The 20222-nt window shown below is 44.2% G+C and overlaps 1 protein-coding gene across 5 annotated transcripts in view; it reads left to right on the top strand.

The window, feature by feature from the left end:
* The window catches only part of Ten-m (teneurin transmembrane protein Ten-m), a 346722-nt gene that overhangs the window by 28803 nt on the left and 297697 nt on the right, over positions 1-20222 (top strand). For all 5 annotated transcript variants that reach the window (XM_070995750.1, XM_070995749.1, XM_070995748.1 and 2 more), the window contains exon 2: positions 11241-11279. In XM_070995750.1, the coding sequence (XP_070851851.1) occupies positions 11241-11279 (39 nt within the window). The remainder of the gene's footprint in view (positions 1-11240; positions 11280-20222) is intronic.

Genomic DNA, 20222 nt, shown 5'->3' with positions numbered 1-20222 from the left:
AATGCAATAAAACGGGAGGGTTCCGTGGAATACCAAACACACTGATTATGGGATGAGTATACGCTTGCAATTAAAAACAACTCATACAAAATACATTTAAAACCGCCTAAAAAACCTCCGCAACCGCTTTTAATAGCTACTACTATTAAATGGCAAACAAGTAATTTTGTAAATATTAAAGAACAACTCGGATCCCTTGAAACACTTATTTAAGCCAATAAGGAATTGTTTTTTAAAGGATTTATCAGGAACGTTTAGAACCAAATATGGGACATTCATTTCATGTGAAAAATAAAGCCGGACTTGGAGCGGAATAATTATGCATTTTAACTTCCTCTTGATTTTCTTTTGAAAAAATGTCTTTTAATTTATAAGTAATAAATATTATTAATTATAGAATGGCAAAAAAGAAAAGGTAAAATGTAAAAAAAGAACTTGGATCCCATGAAACCGAAAATTGTATACTCAAGTATTTCATTTGAAAGCATCAACATAGATTCAAAGATTCATAAATAATACATTTTAGCCAAACAAACCCAGCTAAATAAAAAGACGCGGAACATTAATCTAATGTTTTTTTTTTTAATATTGGACACATCTTTTTAGGGGTGGATTCGCTGCAGGCGTGATTTACCTATTCTTTGGCTCTCATTATTTTCCACATAAAAAATGGGCTAGATGGAAACCTTGAAAGTGACATTCGATTCGCAGCTGACATTCTGGGGTAGTTCATCTGGGGATGGTACATGCGGTCGATGTGTGTTCGCTCTTTGATTGAACTAATTGACACATGTGAGGAGAATTTACCAAAATATCGGTTTGGGATTTCGTAATTCGAGCCAGGGTTAGGCAAGAGTGGCGCGCTCCCTGAACTTTCCCGCTCTCTCTGGTCCCTGTCGCTGGTTCTCCGTCTGCTCCTTGTAATACGATATGTCAACAATATCCAGAGGTCGCAGAAAACTTAAAAAGAAGCCGAGAAGCGAAGCCGAGCGGCGAAAGTAAAAGTAAAAGTAGCGAAGGTCAACATCATCAAAATGTCTGTCTGGCCCAGGACAAACATCTGAAGGAGCAGACTCTCGTCCGGCAGCGCACACATGCTCCAAGGATCTGCCCGTGTCCTGGGCTCCACTCCTGGTCTTGGCCTGGTCGTAGTGAAAATGATAATGTTAAAGTTTTACAACTTAAGTCGTCAAAGTCAAACACACTCTAGGGAAATTACAAACACATTCGAGACAAGAATGTGAAGCACGAAAGTCGTTGTCCGCCGGGCGAGGGCAGGATCTGCAGGAGGCGGAAGGGGCTGGGAAGGTCAAGGGGCGAGGGTGGGCCCAAACTTTGCGGGTGGTGTGATGAAATATACGCACACTGCAACTTTACCTGCTCAAATCTTAAGCTCACTATCCCTTGTTGTTCGGCATTCCAGCTTTTACAGTGCTTCGGGGTGGAATTAGTGACAGGTCCTAGTCCCCGCCCCACCCCCGGCCCATTTCCGCCATTAGCATAAATAAGCGCTTCTAAGTACGCCCCATAAAGGTGTAAATGCTCTGGTATTATTAGCCAAAGGCGAGCCCGGGGACCCAAAGACAAGAGAAGCTGAGGGGAGTCCGGCGAAACCGCTGGAAGCTCTTCAGTGACTTTTGCTAGCGCTAAAATTTTATCGCCGCCAACTCACATAAAATTTGCTCTCCAAGTATTTCATAAAATTTTGTGGCGCATCAAAATTGTGGGACTTGCAGCGGACTCCAACTTTCCCTGAGCGCTGTCTCTGTCCCGAGGACGTTGAAATGATGGGTGGAAATGAAATTTTATTAAATGACCGTCGAGTTCTTGGCTTCTTAACTTGGCTGTGAAATTAGCCGGCCACTGGTGGGGGATTCGATGGACCTTCCCGGCTTTGGCTGACTCAGCAAATGGGTCAACTTAAAGATATGACACTGGGGATAGCCCGAGCACTAGGCACGAGGTGTAACAATGTTGCGGTGAATGGAAAGTGGAAGCGATGATGCAGTTCGTATTTCAGCTCCAGGGCTAGCCAAACCTTTACCCAGTTATCTTGGCAAAAAGTTTGCGCTGCTCCGAGAGTGCTTTAAATTGTTTTCGGCAGAAAAGTTTTCACCTCAGGGCATCTCGAATTTCTCCCAAGGACTGCAAGGAACCTATCGAGCACTCGAAGCCCGCCTCCTGCCGCTCATTAAAATGTCCCAAACGTTCTGTTTATGCACCGCGAACTGTGTGCCCCATTGGTATTCCCCCACTCAAAAGAAACACCTCCTTCCACGCACCCATCTCCCCGGCAAGTGAACACTGGCTTTTTCGTTTCATGCCCACGTTTATTGTTTCCCAGTCATTTTCAGCATCTTATCAATTTGACTCACAGGCAGAGGCCCAGGTTCTGGCAATAAAAGAGTAACCATTGTTTCCGGCGCCAACCTCTTCCGCTTTATTCTGTCATTGATAATGAAGACAGCAACAACATTGTCTTTCCCTTTGCCGGCACCAGAACGTGACTCCCTTATCAATGCGACTTATGGCCATGACGCAGACTGCTCCTCTGGGGCGCCTGCCACGCCCCCAGCCGTTCAGATATCGCTGAAGCAATTAAAATTTGTAGCTATTGGTGGAGTGGAGCGTTTGGAATTCGGAACTCGGAATCGAGAATTCGATAGCGGCCGCTCGTCGTTCGCAAATCATTTCGCAGTTGCTCAAGACTGCCTCCTTGGCGATTCCCCGGGGGCTCCCCCATCGCTCATTTTTCATACTGACAGCCCAATGGGCGTTAATTGCGTGGGTTTGGTTAAGGTTACGGCGCAGATAAGCGCGCGTGATTTTTCTGTGAATTCAGTGCCCAGAGGGCACCATTTCCCTGCCCCCTCCCCAGTGCAGGGGGATGAAACCACGCCTCGTTATGTGGCAGTTCACATTACTCCCCTATTCGGCGATTCAAAGGAGGCCTCGGCCTCTCCAGCTTTGCATTTGGTGGAGGCGATAAGACGAAGATGCCAGAGGTTTGGAGGCCGGAAGTACCAGGGCATGGAGTACCATTTTTGAATTGGCAAAACGTGCAGCAAATGGCTTAATTACGTCTGAAGAGATGAGCTTTGACTCTCACAAAAGTACGGGGGTACTATATTTTTGTATACTTTTAATGGTGTTTTGGTAGAGCCACGAGATTATGGATATGTGGCTCCTGGGCATCTGTTCGGGGAGGCATTTATCGTATCAATATCCCTGTGGCCGCCTACCGTAGGTGCTAACAAATGATTCCCTGGGGCACCTCTGCTCCGCACTCCTCTCCCGGACCTCCTCCTGCCATGTCCATTTAAATGCGCATATTTCACACACAGAGAGGAAAAACCAAGAACATTGTGATTGAATTGATCACATTCGTTCTTAAAAACCGTGTAAGCACAAATGTTCTTATTTTGATCCGAATGTTCTTGATTCTAGAACGAAATGGTAGGAACTAAAAAAGTGAAATGAGATGATTTCGTTCTATTTTCAAGTTGATTTTGGTTTTAATTTAAGAACATATTTGGATCAATATAATAACATTTTGATATTGATTTTATTTGAATTTGGGATCAAAAGAAGAACATTTTAGACTTGTAAAATGAAAAAATGAGCTCAAATCGTTCTTGAAATAAGCTAAATACTAGATTGAATACCCTTCCCAAAAAAACGCTAAAATAATAATAATTGGCTTGTAATAGTTTTTTACTTTTATTGAATTGTAATATATATGGGATATGTATATAATATGTGATTAATTACAGGCTTAAATCTCTTATAACATTAAGGTACATATATATACAAGCTTATAAATATTTAAATCTTAGGTAATGTTTTTTATTATTTAATAAGTATTTGTTTCTGTATATATTTACATACATATGTATAAATAAGTGGTTATGTATGTATGTAAGTACAAACACACGTGGAGACGAACGAATTTGTCTTTTCCGAATTCTTTAAAAAACACTTGCACTTAATTGCAGCCAAATTTCCGTATAAAAGCAAACACTTATACGAACATGTGTACATACCATACATACATACATACGTACGTTTATTTTAGCACAAAAAATGAGAGTAAAAGAGCTGATGAACTTAGGAATTTATACTAACCTTCAAGGAATTTCCTTACGGACTCCATTTTAATATCCTCCAGGAACTTTGACAACTGCTCGTCACTTTCACTTTCCATTACTTTAACTTTAAACTTTTGCAAACCAATCGAAACGCTGATGAAATGTGCCAGCCGAATGGTACAGAAGAAGAAGAGCAAAGTAGAAGGGTCTAACGCGTGCTTGCTGTTAACCGAAAGATACTAACGCGTTATAAAAAATCCGCAACACACCATTTCAAGTCGAAATGCAACTCACTTTTCGTTCTATTTTTTGTCCCTCCCGTTCTTACTTTAAGAACATATTGAGATTATTGGGTTTCTGAGAAGAAATTGAAATTGATTTAAGAACCACGTGATAAATGTATAACATTTCGTTCTTGATTTGAGAACAATTTTGGTTTAACCAAATTTTAAGTACAAATTCAACTTGATTCAATCACAAAGAGAACATTTTGAGCTCAAAAAATGCCGTTCTCATTTTAAGAACATTTTCAACTCAGATCAGAACGTCAGAATTCTCTCTGTGCAGTTAACATGCCTTGACAACATGCCCTGCCGGCTTTCTTCTTTGGCCTGCTCTAAATAAGTAAACAAATAGTTTTGGCAATTGCCAAGTGGGGCATGTCAGACGCAACCCTAGTCCCAGACCCCCGCACCCCGACCCCGGCCGTAACCCCAGTCCCGCAGGTCGTCCAGTCAGGCTGCATGTTGTGGCATGCGGTTGTGCAACGGCAACAACTTTTGCAACATGCAACCAGACTGCTGCCCTCCTCTGCCGCCCTCTGCGAGGATGGCAAAATAAACGAGGCCTTAAATCGAACTTTGTACACGGGTCGTGCTGGGTCGGAGGCCGGATCGTCTCGTTTGAGGTTAACATAATTTAAGGCAGCAGGGCTGGATCCCCTGGAAGGAGGTGGAAGGGGGCAGGTCCCCCTGAATGCCCATTTAACATGCTGCCAACGTGCGTGAGCCGTGTGTGAGTGTGGCAATTTCGCAAATTATAAATTTTCCACCTGCGCAATATGCTGGGTGCCTGCCCTGGTCCTCGATTCCCGTTCGTCCCTCCCGGAATGGGGGAAAAGTTCTGGGGCACCGAAGTGCTTCCTGCTCACAGGCAACAATCCGAAAATTGATCGTTGTTTCCGGCTTCTCTATTGCTTCGGTGCTGTTCGGGATATGAAGTCGACACCGAACACAAGCTATACGTGTGCGCTTACAGTACTCACTCGTAAGAGCGGACTTAAATAGTAGGATTTATTAAAATGATTTGATCGCCTTAATTGTGCAACACCAATGAGCAAATGAAACTTCTGTAATCAATTCCCAATCGATGGCATTGAACACACGGAGTATATCATCTAATAGTTTCCTGTTCTAATGGGAAATAAATATTAGTTAAATTTTTCTTCAAAATTAATTTTAGGATTGTATCCCTTGAAAAAAATGTTAGTTTATTTTTATAACAAAAAACCTGTCATAACTTTTTTTTTTATTTTTTTTAATTTTATGAGATCAATCAATTTTTTTGCTTACTTCAAAATTATTTTAATAGGGACAATAATCGTTACCAATTTTAAAGTTCATATTCTTATTTTTCTTGGCCACCTTTTTAAATGGTTTAGTTTTGAATATGATTTTGAAAAATTTTATTCACTTTACACCTTGTTTGTAAATCAATGGGCTGTTGGTATTAATAGCTTTTAAAATATTTTAAATGTTGTTTGTAAATAAATATTGCATTTCGATTTTTACACTTACTTTAATTCTGTGGCACATTAATTACAAGGTTTTTTTTATTCGTCTAAAAGAATTTAGTGAATACTGTAAATGACTGTCTTCTGAAAAAGTTCATTGTACCTCTTAGCTTAAAATTTATAATTTACTTTTAGACACCTAAAATAAAATTTAAAAGTGATTGGTGGCATTCCCTACAGAATAAAGGAAAATGTGTGAATTTAAATAAAATATATACTAACGTACAATTTTAAAAATATACTTTTGTTAGCTTTTTACTTCAAATGTAAACTTTAAATATCAGAACTGTAAGGGATGGCGAAATAAATGCAGCCACAGTTGATGACGCCCAGTAAAAGAAAATTGTTATAGAACGAAGCGTAAAAGGCAACAATTTGTGTAAGAGCAAATTAAATATTGTAACTGTGAGATAAATTCGACATTGCCGCAACCGGACTGGATGGGAGACGGGGTGAAAAGGTCAGCCGGGTATCAGCCGCCTACTGGGATGATTGCATAAGCAAAGTGGGAGCCGGAAAGACAGAAACTCGAAAGATGTAAACAATATGCAAAACACAAGGAAGGCGTGCAGGCCAGACCCTAGAAAATCCAGGAATGCATATCACGGATACGCAGTGGAGTTCGCTACATGACTTTGCATACTGAAGAGCAGTGAAAACACAGGGCGGATGCTGGAGAACAAGGTCAACCTACATCAATTTAACATCAATGTCCATAAATCCCGGCTGGGAACCCGAATTTGGAGTTTAGTATCTGCTCTGCATAAATGTTCAATAAATGTCGCAAAATAAATATTTAATAAACATAAGCGAGAGGCAATATGGAAAGCAAACGGCACGGCCAAATATTGGGATAAAATCCGGGGCAGGAGAACCACCCTCGTACTTTCCAGCTAGATTTAAGTCTCAATTGCGACATAAATTTGCATTTGATGGGGAACGGGGAATTAGGGGCGAGTGCTCAGAGTTTTCTGATGGAGCTTCCACCGTTTATTGATCGACCGGTTGACATTGCATCAATATCTGGCGAAAGTTAACAAGCAAGTATATGATGCCGAACTGCACGATTTAAAAGCTTTTCCCTGCTTTCCTCATCACTTGTTTGTCTTTCGCTTTCTGTTTGTTGTCGCGTCTCGTCTCTGGAGATTTTTCTTCCCCAAAGACGGGGGTTCAGTTCCAACGGTCGGTAGAATGTTTTGGAAAGAATGTTGCAACCGAACATCAATTATTTACGTTATTAATATCCAATTAATATTCGATATTCTGAGCAAGTTTTCTATTCAATTAATTAAATGTCCGCCCCTCCCCGTCCGGGTAACACATTTTTATGTCACGTCAGCGAACTGCAGTCCGCTGCACCCCTCCGCAGCCGCCTATGCACACTCATTAACACAACAATAAAGTACAACCGCCCCACGCCCACCAGCCCTCGTGAGGGGCGTGGACAATTAATGTGACTGACACACATGCAGATTTTGCCGCCGTTCGCGTTGTCATATTTGATTTACAGTTGCAATTTACGCACTTTCCGCAGGAGGAGGCCAGGATCAGGACTCGGGAGGCGCTCTGGGTGGGGCTGGCTGACAGCTGTCCACGTCAGCATCCGGCTTCTGTTTGATGTTGTTAATTGATTTTCAAAGTCAACTGGCGTCCTCCAGTGGCCGGGAGAGGGGAAAGGGGGACGGGCAAGGATGGGGTCCTGCGGGAGGAGCAGGCCTGCTTTCGCTTTCGCCACGCTCGCAGATTAGCAGGGCAGTGTAAAATGCATCTCCATTGAGGCGCAAGCGACATAAAACCAATTCCCAATCCGCATTCGCTGGACAATTTACAGACTGTGGACCCGACAGTATCCCCCCCCCCACTCGCCTCCCCTGATGTGCATTGTAAGTGCAGTGAGGCGCATTTGCAGCTGCAATTGCCGAGTGGATTTCGGAGTTGTTCCCGCAGTGGCTGTGGCAGGATCCGCAGGACCAGGGGCTCGTGTTTGTTTTATGTGTGGCAATTGTCCAGCGCCCCATCGACATGCAACTGTATCTGTTGTCTGCCTGGCATGCGGTTCAATCAAAGCGATTTTCAATGTCCACAAAATTTCGCAAAAGGACATTTTGGTAATTTCAACGATGCACCCTCCCAAGTCAGGAGCGGACCTCACTCGGTAGAGGTTTTCGAGGACCGTTGAAGTGGGGCCGTACTTATAAAACGGTTTTACATTCTTTACATTCCGACCTTAAAATATACTCCCTCAAATCGTAAAAGTCTCGCCAACATAAATTATGTAATATATTTGAATATTATTTGAATCCATAAGTATAAGCATATCCGCTTGCCTCTTCGTTAATTAATACACCAGCTAGTTTTTAAACTAAAGTTAACTTTCCAACATTTTTTTGAAAACTTTAATATAATTAATCGCGAATGCTACCCAATGCAATAAAATATAAATCTTAAATCTTAATTCGGTCAAAATAAGGTGTGTTGCTTCTAATCTTTTGTTCTTTTAACTGAACTTAATAATTACACACATCACACATACTCAAATCAAATTAAAGAGTGTTCTTCCTATTTTCCTTGCAAGTAATATTCACCATTCTAAGCTCCCCTTAAACTTTTTGTGCGCTTTTTCTTAAATACCAATACTGGCAGGGTTAGTCGCCCAACAACCTCGAAACGAAAAATCCGCCACTGGTCGGCAATCCGGCGCTTGTTGTTGGTAATGAGTTTGGTTTTACTGTTTAAATTTAAACGTGTTCGCGGGTGGAGGAGCGGTTAAACGGGCTCGCCAGCGGTTGGCTACAGTTCTAAAGTGTATTTGCATTTAACGCTAAATGCATTCTGGCAGGGGCGTAGAGGGGTGGGAAAAGGGAAGGGTTCCTGCCTGCGGGAGGGAAAACATGACAGTTGCATTAATTTTGATTGCGTAAATATTTTAAGTGTGCGGATTGCGAGAGCCCTCTCAAAAATGTTTGCCCTGGGCCCACTGCCTGGTTAGAGGATTGTGTGGACTGGTGCTGGGAAATGGAACGCCACGATTAAGTGATTGCAATTGAGATGAGCTGATTGTAAAATCTGGGTGAGCACAACTTACTCCTCCGGCGAGGGCAATGCATATTTAAAGTTTGTTGAAGGACTTGTAGTTAATGGCGAACCTCCGATGCTGCTGCTCAGTTCGATGAACTCCTGAATGGAGTGGAACTCGAGCATGGGCAACTTTTCTAATTAACCCAACAACAACAACAGCTACCCCACCCCCACTTTCATCTGAGTTCTGCGCCCTCCAGGTTTCCCATTCCCAGTGGTTGCTAATTTCAGACGCCAATAAAATGATTCAGGCCACAAATGTTTCAGGGCAAAAAATGCTACGAAATTTATGAGCACGTAGCTGACATAAAACTTTCGGATGAGCATAGTGGAGTCGTACCCCCGTACTCATCCCTCCCTGCCGCATGACGTGATAATTTACTTAACAGGCCCTATCCTGCTGACACGCTCCAGAGACAATTTACAAGATGCAAACATCAAATTTTATGATGTCTAGGCCATAATTAATCGAGATTTGTCGGGGAGCTGACTGAGGCTGAAGGCCCATAAAACTTAAGGAACTTCTTAATGAATATTAACTCAACTTCACTGTTATGAATTCTTGCTGTTTTCTTCGGCTGCCTAATCCGCACCCTTCTCAACTGTTTTTTAAACGCTTACTCTATTTACTTGCCACTTTTCCCCGTTTATTTGCCCTCACCACACCCGTCTGACCTTAGCAGCTCAACTGCAATTAAACCTTAACCACATTATCTCCAGCTCCGCTTCTTCCCAACAGCCCCATTTCAAGTTTTTCGCTTTCGGTCGACCAATACCGCAAAGTCTGCGGCATGTGGGGAATTTTCCCATAAGACTGCAATTTTGTCCGGCGTATTATTTAAAGGAGCATCAGCATTTGGCTGAACTTTGGTGCAGCAAGGCCCTGAAATACACTTTCTTTGAGGGATACATACCTCTTGTTATCACAATGGATGGATTATTATAAATAGAATGGACTTATTTGGGGTTTATTATTGAAAAAATAAAATATTATTTAATGGTAGAAAACTAAAAAAATAAATTATAATACATGTTATATTGTTAAACGTAAATGAAACTAAATTTAATGTGTTATCAATAAATTTTACGTCTTAACCTACAGTACCAATTTGGTCAAATGTTAGACTCGTTTCTTGTACAGTTCTTGTACAATTTCATGATTGGATGAGATTCATAGTAGTTTATATGTACAAAATATGTTATTGTGAACTCTTGATATGCAACTTAATTGAAAGGGTATTAAAGGTTCATCAAACTTAAAATGTTGTATGTTTTCTCTCCATTGGCTAGACATTATCTGAATTGAGAGAGAATGAGCGTTCTAAGGGAACAAAGAGCGGAGCTGTCGACTGCTTTGCGGTGATAGCTGAAAATTAATTAAATGTCGCGGCGAATGAAATTAAAATAAAAATGTCGAAAGCTGCTTAGGGAGTGCTTAAACAAAATTATAGCTTAGAACGGAAGGCCTTTCTTTTCAAATGGCATTAAAAAGGGAACAAGTCAAATGATTACTTTTTCCAAGAACTGTCTGAAGAACTCTTCGTGTTGATAACTCTTCCGTTTTCGGGTTTCTTGGACGTTCTTTTGGATTTTTCCGGAAATCTACAACACTGTGATCATATATACAAAAGTCTGATCACAACATTTTCCGATAAAAAATTATGTTACTCGGCACGCTCTCATTTAATTAAGCTATATAGCTAAATCGGAAAAAAAGAAAGTTCAAAATATATATTTATTTTGCCGAGGGTATGCGATCGTCATGACATGTTTTTCTCGATCTAAGGTGTTTTTGTGTGATACAATGACAAAATAAAGGACTTGTGTGGGAAAGAAAGGGCCTTGCCTTGGCGATGAAGCCTTTGCAGCAGAAAAGAATGAACTTCCGCCCTAAAAACTTTAATCCATTTCCGACCTAGCTCAGTTAAGAGGCGAGAAATTAATTAGTAGTTTACAGAGTTGCGATACCAGGCTTGCCTTGCCAGGATATCTTTAGCTTCCATCTGTTTGGTTTCGTTTGTGCCTTTCCTTATTTTGCCTTCGCCTTTTATTTTCTGCGATTTATTGGCCAATTCGTATACTTTTTCTGGGAGATTTTTACTATTTTCTGGTAGCCTTTTCGAAGGGGTAGCTCTGTTGGCCAAGATTTATGAAAAGTTTTCTTTACTTGAAGGTTGTAATTAGCGGTATTTGTATCAAAACATACACTACGCGAAGTTTTTACAGACATACAATACTACCCCAACTAGAATTCCTAACCAAATTTCTCCCTTCTGTTGCAGGTCTCAAGGATCCAAGCGTGGACAGGCACACGAGTAAAGGTGAGTCTCCGCACAGCACTGTGTTCCGATCAAAAATTAATTAAGAAGCCACTGGAGATGTAAATAGTCCGTAATGGTTGCAACCGAAATTTGTTCTGCTCAGTCAAAGCGACCGAGACAAAGGTCCGCCCACACACTACTCCACCCCGCTCGCCGCAATAACTATAAATTCCCAGGCCCAGGGCAACCACAAGACATCACCGAGCCCCTCAAAACATAAACCAAGCGGCTCTTTAAAACGCAATCAAGCTGAAAATTAATTAAAATTTCAAGCGGGATATGAAATTAATGCGCAGTCGAGGGGGAACGACGGCGCTGCTGCTTCCTCGTAGACAAACGGGTTGTGCAAGGTAAATCCAGGGTTTAAATTAAAACACACTTGTTACTGTCTTAGACGCTGCCGTCTCCGTTGGAAGTCGTCGTCTCGATTTCATTAAAAATGTTTTTATGCGCGCATTATCCTTTCGCTTTCCCTTTGACTCCTTCCAGGGAGCAATTTAATTTGGCTATGAAACGCTTGCCGCCTCCTTGACACTTTCACTTTCATTTCCCTCCCCTCCGAGGCACCTTTCACCTTCGCTACCCCTTCCTCAACCCCTTCCACTCGAGGCAATGGCTTGTTTTAAGCAGCTTAAGCTTGTCGTTGACATTCGCCGTGCTGTTGTCAGTGCTGTAAAGGCGCTCATAATTTCACGCTAAGCGAGCACACACGCGTCCTTCTGGGTCCTGAGTCCTGCTCTTGGCTTCCACCGGAGCGTTTCCCACCTCAGTTTTCCGCAGCACTTGGCTTTCCACGAATCACATTTTCGGAGCGGAGTGCCGAGGATACCACTAAAATGCAATAAAGTTGAGTGCCGATTCGCAGCGAGCTCCATTCGAGTCTCTACTTTTCTTCGTGTCTCGATCCAAGGAGGTTGGCTCTCCCATCCCAACACCGAAAAATGATTTACAGAATGTCTTCTGTGAGAAGTCAATCGATACATATATGGAAAAAGTTCTGGCTGAGCTCTATCCACCATTCGGTCATCCGATGGCTGTTGTCTTTATTACATTCTGATGAATGTTGCGATTTGACTTCAGCCCAAAAAGAAATACTCATTGCATGCTCGGGGGCCATTGAATGGATTCTTTTTGGGATATTCATATGCTTTTAACAGAATTAGTCTAGCCGGCTAATGTGATAAATGGACTCGGCTGGCAGGGTTTGGAGTCTGGTGAACCCTTCATAATTACACTTGGAGCGCATGATGAGCTGCAAGTCATTCCGTAGGCAGAAAAACCATCTTTCCGGCTTCGCCCTCCCAGCTCCTCCGCCCCAAGAAGCCCACTTTAATCTCATAAATCATGGGCTGGAAGAAGCCGCGCAACCAACCGCACATATCATAACATTTAGCATATTTCACTTAGGCAAACATTTAATCCGACATCTTGTCTGCCCCCTGTGCTCCACCTGCGAATAGAGCTCGTTCGGAATGCAAACGCGGGGCTACATTTTCATTTCCGCTGGCGTTTTTATTTTTATTCCTTGCCGCACGTTATCAAATAATGAATATCAAATGTAATGCTTATCATTTATTTGCCAAACCGAATCCGAACTGGGAGCTGTGGTCGCCGGGGAGCTGCTCCTCCCCGCCAGGTGGCAACATATTATAATATTTACTTAATTTTCATTTCTAATTCGGTCTCCCTTCCGTGGGCATTTTTTCATGAGGCACATGATATGGCTTTCCGGGACGAGGACCTTGGCATTGGCAGGCGGGCCGGGGAAAAATAGGAAAAACCTGCATAATAAGCAAGTCTAGCAGCCAAACTTTGGTGTTTGGGGGCCCAAAGTCAAGTGAGTGGGTGGGCCGCTGAGGGGTGTTGATTCTTGCAGGTGGCTTAAGCTGCGTCTAAAGCGATAAGGCAAAGTATTTGAATTTTTAATATAACGAAATGCGGATCTCAGCGAACAAGGGACCCCACCCCGATTCATCCCAGACGTGGACAAGAAGGCGCTGTGGCGAATCGCAGATACTCTGCGCGGGCGGATTTCCCCCCCTTGGCTCCGGTTATTTAACAGAGCTGATGTATTCAAATACGATTCGTGGCCGCCATTTTCCTGTCACTGGCTGTGAAAATTCGCAGCTTTTCCTCTCCCCGGCTTTTCTGGCTAATCTTTTGGTCAGCGAGCACCCATCCCGCCCTCCCTTCGGAGGTCTGCTGTCCATTCGCTTTTTTGAAATTCCAATTTGAATGCTTGTGGCTTTCTCCGGGCTGTTAGTGGACGGTTTGGCTAAGGACGTCTCCCGCAGCAGCCAATATTATATTATTCAAGCCATCGCAGTTGGCTGCCTCCCTCCGCAGACCCGCCGCTCGTTCGCTGTTCTTGAAAATCGTAATTAGAATTGGTAATGTATTCAAATTGACTTTCATTTCCGTTTGTTCGTCGGTCGCTTCGTTTGTTTTACTTTTGGCATTCTTCATCAGGATTTTGCGCTTTTCGGCGAGTCGTCGCGTCGCCTTTCCCGGAGAGAAGAGGGCCATTCCGCCGTGATTACAGCCATCGATTCACAACCCAATCGCTGGGAAAAAGTGATCAACCGGCAGCCAGGGGCCAGACAAAGGCACTTTCGATTATCGGGGCAGGCTGATTCTCCGGCCATATTTCAAAATCTCCGAACGTGAAACTTTTCCCTCGCAGACACTGGCGGAAAAGCAAAGAAACTGAAACTTTTCGCTGGCAGGCGGAACGCAGTAAAACCGTAAAGAATTCAACTAATAAAAATCAGGCATTCAAGTGCGAAAAAATCGCGAAAAGCATCATCAAATAATGTGCCACTCAAACCGATTCGCCGCCCTCCGCCGCCCGCCCACCGAATCGCAGTTTGGATTCAACCAAAGACAAATAGAAAAGCAGGAAAGTAAAAGGCAAGTTGCGAACAAAATAAAACTATGCTGGCAGCAGGGAGTGAAAAGTTTTTCCCGAGATGGCAGCGTGAGCCAGTGGGCCCCATCCAAGATCCTCCGGATGGGAGACCCCGGGAAAGCCCCGGAAAACCTCGTGGCACGCAGGCATCTCTGGCTGCGAACAGGGCCATACGTCATCGGGAAAAACTTCGATGGTTTGGCCAGGAGCGCGTGTCTCTCCATTTTCCTGGCGGATGCGAATGGCCACATATTTTCACTGCCACGGAGCGTGCGAGGTATTTTCCCCATGTGCGGATGTGGCTGCCGCAGTGTCTGCGCGGCGGAAAAGCAATTTTCCTTTGTGTCGTGCCCAGGTTTCCAGTTGGCATTGTCTTCCGCTCGCCGCACTGAGCTGGCAAATTTGTTGCAACCGAAATAAACACTTTATTAAATGCATTGGAATAAGCGCTGCACTCGAAGGAGTTGAGGTCCTGCGACCCCCCGCATGTGGCGGAGGATAAACTTTGAGCCAAGTGAATTTGGTGCTAAGCTCGAGTAAGAGATTCGATGCCGACAAAAAGTGGATTGCTAATGCACTCGGAGGGCTCAGGGAGCTCAGGCGGGCTAAGTGGGGTAAGTGAAATGAAAAGGGATGGAAACCCCTCCGAAGACCCAAAAAGTCGCCACACAAATATCTCCGCCGAACAGGCAAAGGCCTTCACAGGTTATTACTTATTTATTTTCTGTTTTCTTTGCATTCCGCTTTTCATTTGCCCCAGCTCACGACCCACCGCTCCGATAATCGAAGGCAAGAATCAAATTATGCTAGAATTGAGATTGATTTTTTATTCAATTTTAATGCGACAAATGCAGGCAGATAAACAGACGACAGCTCCGAGGACACACATGGCCCAGAGCCCCTGGCCCCAAACAGGACCCGTCCTCTGCGAACACGTGGCCTGGGTGGGCGGCTCAGGGGATCCTGGGGGCGGGGAATGGGAAATTATAACGGCGATGGCGCACAAGGGAGTCGCACTGGATTAGGTCGTCCTCCGGGCCAGGTCCTTATGGGGAACTTTTTGAATATTACAGCATAAATCGATTAGCTTCTACCAGAGCGTCGGTGCTCGTGTGTGGTGTCTGTGTTGTCACTGATTGACACTTGAAGCGGTTTTTGCTTGCTCGCTGGCTGTTTGCTCATGCTGCTCAAACTCCGGCTCCCAGGCCATTGATATGCGTCCTGAAAACTCGACTTCATCTAATAAGCACCCGAACATAACTCCACTCCCGGGGAGCCCATCCTAGTACACAGCCCATCGTGAGCTGGGCAAATTGGCTGCCGGGCCCTTTCAACGGGATGCGACCTCGATTTGCAGCATAAATTGGAAGGAAATTAAAGATCGAGTGGAGGGAAATGAGCCCTCTTTGAGCTGCAGCGGAAATTGTTATGTGATAATTGGGTATTGCGTTTCTATCGATGGCACCGGGACTCGGCCGCAAAGTGGGTCAAAGGTGGCCCAACTATGGGAATCGAAATCCTTTGGCTCGGTGTTTGTCCAGGGGATTATCCCGTTTCCTGTTTGGGCGCAAAATTACATTTCAATTTGGATCACTTCACATCATCAACGCACCGGGAACCAGTCAACAAAATCTGCTGAGCAAATACTCAAGGCCCTAACCTCCGAACACACTGCAATTAGCGCTGGCACACACGAGCGCAGGGGTAAATATGACAGTTTTGCAGGGGCCTTGGTCAGGGGTGGATTCGAGCGGAGCATAAGGTATAATTTAATAGAAATCAAAGGCAAATCGCGCATCGAATCGAAACTCGGAAGTAAACGTCGATTTCAGGCTGCCAAAGGGTTGGGAATGGGTGATACGGCGATGAGTTATGGGGCAGACGAAATCAATTGTCTTGGCAACAGACGCAGCCATCCCATTGTGCAATATTCCAACGCTTTAAAGCGAAAGAATTTCGCAGTTCCGCCCTGCCTTCCTTTGTGTTCCAATTAAAAGGGTTTGCGCCGAAGGATTCACTCCATTGTCGGTTGGCTTAGGGGATATTTTCTTTTGCAGTGGCTCGGCCATCCATCCATCCATCCGGTTCCATCCATCCTTCCACCACCCCACCTGAAGATCCAAAGATCCGAGTCGAGTTTCACGCTCCGCTCGTTTGGCAATTTGTTGTCGCGGCTGTTGACTTTGTCAATTCACTTTTCCCTTCCGGAACTGTGCTTTCCCCGTGCTTGCACTTTCAACCTTAAGCTTTAATTGCTCGACTTTCCCTGCTCGAAATTGTTGACGTTATTTTTAGTGATTCGCTGGATCTGGGTCCTCTATCTCCATCTCCTCCCTGGCTTTCGCCCACTCATCGTGACAAAGCATGTTGGCCTGGCCTTCGCTTTGTTTTCGGCGCTTCTCGTGGGAAACTTTGCTAAGATCATGTCAAACTCTCGTCAGCATCGTCCTTTTGGCTGCCCGTCTGGTCGTAATTATCACGCTAATGAATCAAGTGTACTCGCTTGTAACTAATTGATATGAGAAAGGACCTCTGGTAAGGATAGTTCCCAGATTCCGTGTGGGTTGGTTGGCCCGAAGAGAATCATACCCTGACAAACTGCGTCGCGTGTGCTTTCTGCAAGGGGTAGTTCGCGGATTCTCGATGATTTGCATGTGAATTTTCCCCAATAGCCACTGACCATATTCGCCGGAGAAACAGGGGAAATTTGATTAGAATTAAAAACTGTGCGGAGGTAATTGCCTGTAGCTCCTGTGAACTTTTCTAAGTGGATTTCGCTGATTTCGCTTACTTTTGTCTTACTTTCCCGGCAACTGGCCCCAGGGATTTCCCGGGAGCTTGTTAAGCGACTTTCCGCCGCTCAGGTGGCGATGATGATGGGTTTGTTCGCTGCTGATGACTTTCGGCTCCCTGGAGCATTGCCAGTAATAACTGCGATTGTATTCCTGTTTGTTGTTATTTGCAGGTAGAACTTTTCCGAAATTGCAAAAGAAAGGCGGAAGCGGCGGAGGGTCGCGGAAAACTTTGCATAAGCCGAAGCGGGCTGCGCCGGCAATCAATTTCAATTTTTAAGCCCTTTACCGAGGACAACGTTTTTAATTAATCGTCGGATTACCAGGAACTGCAGGACTCGGACGTGGCTGCTGCCCAGGGCAGCGGTTTACGCTCATCCCGTCCCATCCAGCTGTCCATTTTTTCCATTATCTGTGCCATTTATTCTATTTTCGTCGCACAACTCAACTAAACGAGCGGCAAATTGCCGACCAGCTCCGACCAAGTGCCACATCCTCCGGCCCAGATGAACTCCATTGTCCCCGCCCGCGCTGCGGCGCTTAATCCTTCCGCGCTTTGTGTCATCAGTGCGAGGACTCCGTCCGCCACTTGTGATGGATTTGGCAGACATCGTACAACGGGCATTCCGGCCATATGGCCATCTGGCCACAAGTGTCATGGCGAATTTCGGGACGAGTGCGGGCTGCGTCCCCTTCGATTTACTCGCTTTGTGGTCTCGGTCCCCTGCGCTCCGAAAATCTGTTTTGAAAACCAATAAATCAGATTTATTGGCCGCCTCCTCTGCGCTCCTGCGACTCTGCCGTCTCTCTTCATTTGCGATTTAAGCTCGGTGCCAGCGTTTTTTCCGGTGTATATTATGACAAACTGTTGTTGGAAGGTTTACACTGCGGCTCTATCAATAGCTCCTGCGGGCAATTCCAAAGTGCGGATTAAGAGCTGATGAACAGGACCAACTATGGCGCATGCATGGAAATCGATGTGGGGATAAATCAACAGAGACTCGGAGTAATAACCCCGTACCCCCATTAGCGACAGGGCTTACGGAACCCGAAGCTGACGCCAATTATCATCATCAAGGTCCATCAGGGGCCATCACAGCGGAGTCATAAATTACAGAAGGTGCTAAGAGCCACATGGACGCAGTGTAAGTGCCTAAAGTAATGACACATCTCCCACACCTCCTCCGGGTCATCTCGGAACCGGGGATGGCCAGTGTCATCATCGTCGTTAGAGGCGCAAATCTGCGCTCTGGGCAATGTTATTGTAACAATCGACACCCAACGCGTTAAAAACACACATATACAGGCGAAATGATTGCAGGGGTCGGAGTGGTTCGGCATGACCCGTGGCGTATTTCGGTTTTGACCACCACTCCCATTCCCACTGCCATCTCTCCACGGGGTGTTGACAATTCAAACGCAATAATTGCGACGAGAACCGCACGACGCTCGGCGGGATTCGTAGCTGCGATTGGGATTGCGAATGCCGAAAGGTGTGGCGCGCTCGTTACGCCGTGTTTGACACAATGTCAACTTTTGTAATAAGTTTCTACGGCGGTAAAAAGAAGAAGTACATGGTCATGTTAATGGCAGTTGCAGCTCGCTTTGATCTCCGCCCCGGGGTAGTTCGACCTGGACCGAAAGCCGCACCCCAATGAAGGCTCACCCCGAACTTCATAGTGCTCCTGGCTTCTCTGGTTGCTGATTTTTGATCCTGTTTCCCATTGTGGCCATTGTTCTCGCACCCCGCATTCATCATCTGCGTTCCGTTTTTTCTTACATTTTTTTCGGCTGGGTGTTTATTATTAGCCTGGCAAATACATCCGCACGCCGAAGTCGCAACGGCAGCCGGCGATCCTTTTCGTGCCTTTTCAGTCGAGTTGGCTGCCATTGTGTCCCGGCATCGGTGAATGAATGTTGGTTTAATGAGTGGAATATGTCAATGGTCGCCTCGCGAGTCTGACAGGGGAGCAATGCAGTCATTAGCATTCCGAAATTACGCAAAATATTTGGTGAAAGGAAAACGAAACATTGCGAAGAAAGGCCGATTTTAGTGGTGCGGCGGCCGCAGGCAAGGTTGCAAATGGTGTGGAAGAAACCCGGCATTGTTACCTCGATCAGGATTTTCCAGTACAATGCAAGATAATAAACAATACAGTTTGTGGATACATATATTTTTTATAATCGGTTATATAACAGTTTTCCATATTTCACTTTCTCGCGAATTCTTCATGCAGGCTTGCCACATCGTCAGTTTTTTAATTCTCTTTTGCGGAGCAGCTGTTCTGTGTTTCCAGACCATTCCCACAATAATAAGAGCTAAGAATGTTATCATTAGATCATTTTAATTTCGCAAGTATACTGTAGACGATTCACTATAGGTTAGTATACCCTTGCAGAGACAATAGAAGAAGAGTTTTCCGACCAACACTGTGGACGGCAGTACACGTAGTGGCGAAGCGCGCAAGAGAGTGTGCGAAGACAACTACTATATATGTATAGCCGCAGAATTGAAAATCTGCCATTATGGTCCGATCGTAACGAGTGATACACCAATCGAAAGGTATCGCACTAACTAAGAAGATTGCATACCAAGACTTTCGAGATATAGATTTGTTTGGGAGAAAAAGCGGTGAAAGTGTAAAAGTAAAAATTTAAAAAATTGGAGCTGCTGGATACGGTAGGAATAAAAGCCGCCGGCTGTTTAGCCAGTTTTATTCTTACAGAGAATACGCGTCGAATGACACCTCATTTGTTGTCCCGTTCAAAAGTAATTCAAAAAACAAGATTTTCTTCTTCTTTCCAAAATGAAAATGTTTGTCCCTTTGTTTGTGGGCTTGTATGCATCCCATCTTAGTTTTAGTGTTTTGGAAACCCTATGGGTGTATAGAGAGCTTGAATTAGAAAACGTTAGTTCTACGACTTTTGGAAAAACCCGCTAGTTTAGCGGAAAATCCAAAAAAAAAAGACAGATTTAAAATGCTTATAGTATCTAAAGAACTAATGCTACAGACACGTGCTGTATATCTCAGAAAAGATAATTTAATTCGCTAAATACCCTTTATATAGTAAACTTGTCTGAATATAATAGATTTCGAGTTATGACAAAAAGTTACTTTTTAAACCACTTTTTGACTATTTTCTCAAAATTGAGTTGAGAATTACTGTTGCGGGCCGAAATCATAAATGTAATATAGATTATTTATTTTATCGAATGTAATATCATTTTTCGTCACAATTGTT

Source organism: Drosophila suzukii, chromosome 3 (assembly GCF_043229965.1).
Source record: "Drosophila suzukii chromosome 3, CBGP_Dsuzu_IsoJpt1.0, whole genome shotgun sequence".
NCBI lineage: Eukaryota > Metazoa > Arthropoda > Insecta > Diptera > Drosophilidae > Drosophila > Drosophila suzukii.
Note: the sequence above shows the minus strand (reverse complement) of the source record. Positions and strands in the feature narration are given on the sequence as shown.